The following is a 9035-nucleotide window of genomic DNA, read 5'->3' as shown; positions in this document are numbered from 1 at the left end:
GATAAGTTGTATGAAAAATATGAATGAGAGATGATTTGATGTGAAAAATGGATGATGAATGTGTGTATTTATAGATGATTTTGGGGAAAAAATAAATAAATAAAAAAATACAGAAAAATAGTAAAAAAATGACCATTTTTTTGGGATGGTGAAAATATTTTTTTTTGGTATTATTTTTTATTTAAAAAAAAAAATTCCAACGGATATGTCGTTGGCCAATCAGAACGCGCCACGTCGCCTGCTCGCTGGCACGGACGTGCTCGATGCATCGAGCAGTGCCGTGCCAGCGGCGGACAGCGTCTTCGTGCTGCTGGCACGGACGGACGGACACGTCCCTGCTCGTCGACGTGGATGTTCTTAGAAAATGGAAACGATGCCTAATTTGAGAAAAGAAAATCAATATTCTTTTTTTTTTAAATTGTAAAATAAAATTTCACAACTGGTCTCCTAATTTAATATCGCAAAATTGAGAAATGCACATTATCGGTTGAGTAGTTGAGAGAGAAGTTTGAAGCATGGCGCATGCCGGAGTTCCCTCCACCGCCTTTTCCTCCGTTTGTGTTACAAATTCGCACCAATCTATTTCCCGGAGAAGCTATTTCCTCAAACACACCCCTTCACGCCCTAATTTCCCATCTCTCTCCGCTACTCATGCCGGCGCCACCATCAACGGCGATACTTCTAAGGGAGAGGAAAAATGGGATGCTTCTCAGTACCAAGCCTTGCTTAAAGGAGGAGAGCAGGTCACCTCTGTTCTCGAAGAGATGATTAAGCTCGTAAGTCTTCAATTTTTTTTCTTCTTTCTCAAATTTACTCTTTAATTCCCGGGGTATTGGCGCCTAATATCACAAAATTTTCCAAAAGTTTGTTTTTTCACACAAACTTTAAACTTGGCAGATAATATGATAATATTACGAACTTATATCGGCAAAATCCGACTACATTAAGCTTAATAGATAATCATATATGCATTCTAGTGGCTTTGTAATCACATAACTCTCATTTTTCAGTGAGAATCATATCTGACATGTTGTGATGGTAGGTGAAATGAAGTCGGATTTTGTCGTTGGTGATAAAAATGCAACAATTATATAAGATTATAAGTTTGTTATATTATATGCAAAGTTTAAAGTTCGTGTGGAAAACAAACTTTTGGAAAGTTTCGTGATATTAAGCGCCAATGCCCCTTAATCCTATGGGGAACTTAGTCTATATCTACAGTGGTACCTAATTTTGCATCCTGAATATGCTTGTGCTGAAACTAATTAAAGACATAGGTAACTAATTTGCGCAATATGTGATGCATTAACAAATTTTCTTCAGAAATACTGTCAAACAAAAGTTTGAGCAGAAATTACCAAAGTACATGATGCGAGTATTGATTTCCCGTGTTAATCATTCACAAGAAATCATGAACTCTTGTAGTTTTTATAGGTGGTCTTATGTTCGTACTCAAACTTTTCATAGGCATGGAACTTCAGAACTACATCCGACTGGTTATTATGAACTTATGGTCAAATGAATATTAAGAGCAAGTTCTATGGAAGGAATATTGCTTTTTAAGTATTGTAGAATTTCCAACTCATACAGATTTGTTCATGTTTTGACATATAAGCAAGTTGTATGGTAGAGATTACTTATACCTTTTTAATGTGTATGAGTAGTTGGAGGATATGAACATGGATGAAGCATCTGAGGAGGTGGCGGTCCAATTGGCTGCACAGGGAGTCATTGGCAAAAGAGTTGATCAGATGGAGTCGGGGTTTATGATGGCTCTCGATTACATGATACAGCTTGCTGCACGCGATGAAGATGATAAGGTAATGATTGAAATTTCCTACCAGCAAGTCATCATGGAAAAATAAACTTGTTTTGGCTCGGTTTAGGTTACTGATATATTATATTTTCGAATTTGTTTGAAATGATTGTGCACTTAATACCATCAATAATCTGTGTTGAAGATGATGCTACATCAAGATTGCATCATTGTTAAACAAATGGACAGACAACTTTTGTCTTCCCTTCACCACTCAATTGGACTGGACATCAATAGCTTATGTTGGAAAAAGAAATATAAAATTAATATTATAACAATATCCCACATTAGTGTAACGAGAGTACTGAAACCACTATGTAAGTCTCATGAGCCACTTCTCCTATCACCAATTGGTTTTAAGACAGAACCCCTGTGGATTTCTATCATGGTATCAGATTGGGTCGCCAATTGTGGGTTAAATTTAACTAACCCAGCTGAAACTGTTTGAGCCAACAGTATATCGAACTTTAAATTTGGGCTAGTTCAATAGAGGGTTGGTCCAACCCAATCAAGAAAAAGTCCACAACCCCTCCAAGGGTTACCTCGAAGGGTTTGAGGAAGGGCATGTAAAGAGATAACCGAAACCACTATATAAGTCTCATGGGTCACTTCTCCTATCACCAATTGGTTTAAAGATGGAATCATATGGATTTCTATCAGCTTTGTTCTTGTCAACTGATAATTTTGTAGTTCATTGACAAGTACTATGATTTATGTGTTTATTCATTTGTTCTTCTCACTCTCAGAGGAAGTCTCTCTTGGAGGTTATCAAGGAGACTGTATTATCTCATCTGACGAAAAAATGTCCTCCTCATGTGAGACCTTTAACTTATCCATTATCGATTTTTTTCTTTCACATTATCTACTAGAACTCTTGTTGAATGAATTTTTCTACATGGTTTAGGTTCAAGTTGTTGGCCTGCTCTGCAGAACACCCCAAAAGGAGAGCAGACAGGAATTATTGAGGCGTGTGGCTGCAGGTGGCGGCGTATTTCAAGGTGACAATGGCACAAAAGTTCATCTTCCAGGGGCCAATTTGAATGATATAGCTAACCAGGCTGATGATCTTCTAGAGGTGCTTTCTATGTAGAATTATAATTTGCTGCTTTCATCCGTCATCTTTTAACTATTGCTATTTCTATCTAATAACATCTGGGCAGCATTGCTGCTTCTAACTAGGAGTATAAGATATGGGTACTCCTGTTATTTTTCAGTTATGGAATAATTAAAGTAAACAGTAAAGCTTGTTATAAGATGCTGAATTCATCGATGCAAGTATGGCGACTTTTGATGTTGCTTTGGTAACATTTGAGTATGCGAGAAATTATATTCCTTTACAGGATGCCAATGTTGATTATTTGTCACCGGTACCCTGTTTTAGTACTGAAGTCAATACATCTTCTAAACTTTTAATAATGCTTTGGCAAGTGAAATTACAGATCATGCTCTAGCCAAACTGAATGTTTATAAGAAAAGGAAGAGTTTTTAATTGTATTTGAAATTAAACTTGATATGTCATTCATTTATTTGGGGTTGCCACTGCTTGATTCTGTATTGGTCAATATCATGCATCGATGGTACTTTATTTCCTATAATTGGCGCCTAAGTTATGAACTTGCTAGTTTGTAGTTCAATTGCCTCTGCAATAAAATAATACTTGATCAATATGTTTAGGACTTCATATTTTACTGCTGTAACAAACTATTTCTGTTGATTAATACGTATAATATTTTATGATGCATTAGCTCATTGCTTGCTTGTTTTAGTACAGTTACATAGCGATTGCATCACAACTTTAATTATTGAAACTGATCAAGTTAGCCATACAATGTAGTACACTTGGTTTGTAGACGGACCTATGATAAAAAAAATTGTTTTCCTTTTAAGGCAATGCATTTTATCTGTCAAGCCACCCATTTATAGAGAAGAAATGGGACAGTGCTATATGGTTATGTTTTAATTAATATTCCCAAATTGCTTATTGCTGGACACTCGCCATCATCTATACTATTCGGTGATAGTTGTTGAACATATAGAACAAAGTAGCATAATATTATCTCTCGAGCACCTTGATATTTTTTAATTAACCGGCCTTCGTGTATGCTAATAACTACTTTATAAAATTCCACATGCTCGCCAAAAGAATCGGTACCAAGTCCAAGGGAATCCACCCATTGAAATTCTCTCTCGTTAAAAAACATCATGCCTAGTGTTTTTTGTGGCCTTGAAAGTGGGATTAATTAATCTAGCTTTCAGGAATAGGTTTTGCAGTCATGACTCTTATTCATTATGCTTGTGCAGACAATGGAATCCCGTCCTGTCATTCCTGATAGAAAGCTACTTGCAAGGCTTGTTTTGATCAGAGAAGAAGCCAGGAGCATGATGGGCGGTGGAATACTAGATGAAAGAAATGATCGTGGTCTCAACACGCTACCTGAACCAGAGGTCCTTATATTTCTGTCAATCACTACCTAACAGTAGTATGAAATTGTTCTTACTAACTGAAGTGTGTCAATTATAACAGGTCAATTTTTTGGCTAAACTTGTTGCTCTAAGACCAGGAAAAACTGTACGCGACATGATAAAAAGTGTAATGCAAGGAAGGGATGAAGGTGCAGATAATTCTGAGAACCAATATGGTTTCGTAAATGAAAGGCCTTCTGGAATAGCAGAAAGGGTCAGTTACTCTGTTCTATAGACCGAATCTTCTTATAGGAGCCTTGTGAGCTAGGCGGTGCATCAGTTTAACTCCAACTCTTGATCTCCAGGCTAGCATTACTGGTCGTAAACCTTTACCTGTGCGACCTGGCATGTTCCTTGAAACTGTTTCCAAGGTAACCGTTGATTCAGGAATCATTGCTTAGTTCATATTCTTATCTTAAAATTATTGAAAAAATTATGCTTGGTGAAGTTTGTAAAAATGAGACTCCTCGGATTAATCATTAATTGAATTGAGATTAGAGATTGCCACTGCACAAACTTCAGATATGTTTAGCATCAAAATATCGTGTTTGATTCTAATATAAAACAGGTGAGTTTTTGATTTACCTAATCTCTAATTTCCTGCAAAATCAGGTATTGGGTGGTATATATGCAGGAAATACTTCTGGAATAACAGCACAACATCTAGAATGGGTATCTCTCTCTCTCTCTCTCCCTCTCTTGTATGCACACACACACACAGAATCGAGAAAAGAATCAACGCATAAGTTACAATATTCTTACATTAAATTAACTTAAAGTCAACTTGCATGGTATTTCTATAACTAATAGTAATTACTAATTAACTAGAAGTATTTCTCTAGTTATTTATATGATTGGGGTATAAATTGTAGAATTTGTAAAATAAGAAATGATATAATCTGAGAGAGAATTCACAAAGTTTGGGAAGATGGATAAAAAAGTTTCGAGATCCTTATTTCTACATGCTACAAAAGGGTTCAAATGGTATCACATAATAACACATGATATTTGACATTCTCTTGAAGTTCTGCAGTCTGTATTTATATCATTAGTGGTAAAATCGAGCAAGTAAAAATCTGCTCTGCACAGTGTTTGGACTAATGAAACGTTAAATGGTGAATGTGATACGATCCCACATCGGTTTCACACGAAAGTGTGGAATAGCATATAATAGGGAGTCAACCCTTTACCTTTGACCATGGTTTTGGGTTAAGTTAGGGCTTCCTATCTTATATGCTTATCAATTTGGTGCGGTGAACGTGGATCCGGATGTCCTACGGAAAGGGGCTACCCGTAGGTGTGACCAAGGGGTGCCACCGAAGAAACGTGGGAGGACTCGGCCAACTTTCAGCAGCAGTTCGACATTTCCTATTTTTATGCATCTCCTATTTTTATGCTTTTAGTTGAGTTGTGTTAGTATAAATAAAGGTAATTAGGAAGTTCTTATTATCTGGGAAAGATCATTGTAATTGGACGACTTGTGTCGTAGGCCTCTGCGGAGGAGGGTTCTCATTATTCATTTGCAATACGAGTGATCGATTCCAAACATTATTAGCCTCACGCTTTACATATTGTGATTTTCTGTGCACATCTCGTGCTCCCTACCTCTCCCCTCGTCTTCACTCTTATCAATTTGGTGCGGTGAACGTGGATCCGGATGTCCTACGGAAAGGGGCTACCCGTAGGTGTGACCAAGGGGTGCCACCGAAAAAAACGTGGGCCCGAAAGGAAAAAGGGCCGTAAAGCGGATGGTGGGCCCGTGGCGTGTGCCGTCCGTGGACGTCCGGTTTAAAAGAGGGATGGATTGATACGATCCCACATCGGTTTCACACGAAAGTGTGGAATAGCATATAATAGGGAGTCAACCCTTTACCTTTGACCATGGTTTTGGGTTAAGTTAGGGCTTCCTATCTTATATGCTTATCAGAATGTCATCATGTATTTGATCTTAAACCCACATGGCAGTGGTATTGGTCTTGAAATACTTAAGTTGTTTCTTCACCAAGTCCAGTTTTTTAGCTCAGGAAAATCAATTATGTGCGTCTTCATTGTGCAGATATTGAGCTAATCAGTTTTTAATGTCATCTCAGGTTCATCAGAATACACTGCAAATTCTTCAAGAAATCGCATTCTAGTTCCCTCCACAGTAATCGCATCAGGTCAGTTCTGCAAGCTCAGTGTTCAGTTTCTCCTCATCACAAGGTTCCTAAATCAAATATTAGGGAAAATCAATACCTTATCTGTATCCTCTTATGCTAAAAAGCTTCAATGTTCTTGGCAAGTCTACTAGTCAGCCCTTAATAGTCATCATAACACTGAGAATTGTTGTTAACAGTAATTACTAAGGTAACTGAATATGATCACATTGAGAATTTGAGAGTGAGCACAGGTATCATTATTTCTATAGCCGCCCACCATTGGAAGTGATCAAGGGTGACATCCACTCTTGAAACATATGGAAAGTTGGAAACTTTGGGCAATAATGGCGAACACTCTGCTCACTTTCTTATCTTTCTCTTTTTACATATGTTACATCGACATATGTCTCTAACATTAAATTTCCTTCAGGTACAGAACTATGTTAAAACAGGTCGAAAGCCAGTATCGCTGATGACGCCTTGCTTCTCTGATGTGATTTATATATCTCTCTCTGGTTTAAAACTATTTTAGCATGGGAAAAAGGAGTTAAAGGGTGGTCATGAAGTGCTGGAATATTAAGCATAATCTTGCAATGATAAAGCAAATCAGAGGCGAAATGCTTGTTGAGTTGTATTGAATCAGTAGCAATGATGACTGAAATTCGAAATTGTGGCAAGCACCATGTGTGCTATTGGGCCTACATACGTTGGGGTAGTGAAGAATCACGGTAACCATGGACCACCTGAAACATGGTTTATGGGAACACTTTGCTAGAAGAGCTCGTCCATTTACACGGGTCGTACTGTATTTTTGCAATGTTTTCATGTCTCATCTCTGTGTTCGTATATTCGTTATTGTATGCTGTGGGCGGGGGAGTCACCTTCTTCTGCTCTTGGTCTTGGAAGAAAAGGTGAAGCACATGATGTTGGAGAGAAAGCAAAGCACGTGTGTGTATCATTGAGCTATTAAATAAATAGTGAAAATCTTGTTTCATAAGATTTCTCAATCTTATATGCGTTATTTTGAGTTAATAAGTTACTCGTTTGACAACAAGCTAGGGGGTTAAAATATTTTTCTACAAAAATATATAGTACTAATAACAAAAGAAGTTTAAGGATTCTAGTTTTAAGTTTGTAATTAGTATAAACTATTTAAAATAGTAGTATGGTATATGTGTGTGCCATATGCTATTTGTGATGTTCCATGGTACTTGTACTCTATCTTGCATTAGGTCTATACCAAATTTAGGTTACCCTACCTTGTTGCCCAATTTCTTTCTAATTTGCCCCTTTTGTTATATGACCAGCAACACTCTGTTGCTTACGGATACCAATCACTTTTGTTGGGATTAGTTAATAATTAAATTCATAACATAATAATAAAGATATAACGCATGACTTTATTATATTTTGGAGAGCCCCTCGAGTTCACATCATTGGAATTCTCTAGGGTCGGTGCAAAATGGTACTTTCTCTGTTACATGAGTTGATTCATTTTTTTTCATTTTGAGACGTTCTATGGTTGTTGAATCATTTCTCTTTTTAACAAAAAGTAACACATTTTCTTACCCATACTTTATTCTATCTACTTTTCCCACCCTCCTACTTGATTATCTATTTATTTAATATATTATACATCTTTTTCTTAATCTTTGCGATGAAAAGAAATGACTCTACTATAGCGGAATGGAGGTGAATACGAGGGGCTGCACCTTGTGTGTTATCACTGTGGTTGTTACGGCCAGAAGGAGGAGAATTTCAGTCTTCGTATGGCGCCATAGATGAAGCAGAGAAGGATGAGACCCTAGCTTTCCTGTGCTAGCTGGTCTCTGAATGGTCTCGCTAAGGAGAGGTGAACCGGGCTTACAGTCTATTCTTCATTGCTGGATTCAATTCAAAGCCAAGGAGAAGCGTTTCTTGGCCCAAGGGAGAAAGTACGGGTGAGTCAGGAGTGCTGTCTAAATTGTAACATAAGCCGAGGTAATATGAAAAGTAGAAGAAAATGTGTACACTTCCTCTCCTCAGTCCGCCATTATGTGTTCAATTTTCCATTTATGACTATCTTATTAATTATTTTATTTCACTCTTAACTTACTTTACTCAAATATTATTATAAAGTTAATATATAAAGATAAGATTCATATTCTACTAATTTTCTATTCACTTTTCATTTCTTAAACTTCATGCCAGATCTAAGTTAAAAACATAAAGAAAGAGAGAAGCAAGCACATTGACACTATTGACTTATGAATGTTCATTTCTCTGATTTTGTAAATCAGTTGAAGGTAAAGAATAGAACACGTTAGATTTGGTATTTTTGTAAGATTTGGGATTTATTACACTACTAGAATGAGATATAACCGGTGCATGAATTAAATTTGGAAGGAAGATCATAAATAATATGAATTATTGTGAATAAGTGCATCAAATTAATCATCTCCTAAATTATATCGTCTCATGTAGTTATCCATTAAACCTGGAATTAATGTGGATTTGGGTAGGTCGGTGATCAATTCAAACTTTATAGAAAAGGAAGCCATAGTGTGGGACATGAAATTTTGAAAATGACAATCAAATCCTTGTGACAAAATTGGTCATCTCCAATTGATGGATGCATT

The 9035-nt window shown here is 36.8% G+C and overlaps 1 protein-coding gene across 2 annotated transcripts; it reads left to right on the top strand.

Annotated features, from left to right (window-relative positions):
* The first annotated feature begins 480 nt into the window (after positions 1 to 480).
* On the top strand, positions 481 to 7414 carry LOC121790804 (protein PEP-RELATED DEVELOPMENT ARRESTED 1, chloroplastic-like). Of its 2 annotated transcripts, none has more exons than XM_042188925.1 (10): positions 481 to 776; positions 1665 to 1820; positions 2563 to 2631; positions 2721 to 2891; positions 4118 to 4261; positions 4341 to 4493; positions 4585 to 4650; positions 4892 to 4951; positions 6370 to 6438; positions 6854 to 7414. In XM_042188925.1, the coding sequence occupies exons 1-9, from the start codon at positions 516 to 518 to the stop codon at positions 6412 to 6414; spliced, it is 1125 nt and encodes a 374-aa protein (XP_042044859.1). In that variant the 5' UTR covers positions 481 to 515; the 3' UTR covers positions 6415 to 6438; positions 6854 to 7414. The 2 variants fall into 2 exon arrangements, with proteins under 2 accessions (XP_042044859.1, XP_042044854.1); XM_042188920.1 differs by having other exon boundaries at positions 6848 to 7414.
* Positions 7415 to 9035: the final 1621 nt, after the last annotated feature.

Source organism: Salvia splendens, chromosome 2 (genome assembly GCF_004379255.2).
Source record: "Salvia splendens isolate huo1 chromosome 2, SspV2, whole genome shotgun sequence".
Taxonomy (NCBI): Eukaryota; Viridiplantae; Streptophyta; class Magnoliopsida; order Lamiales; family Lamiaceae; genus Salvia; species Salvia splendens.
Note: the sequence above shows the minus strand (reverse complement) of the source record. Positions and strands in the feature narration are given on the sequence as shown.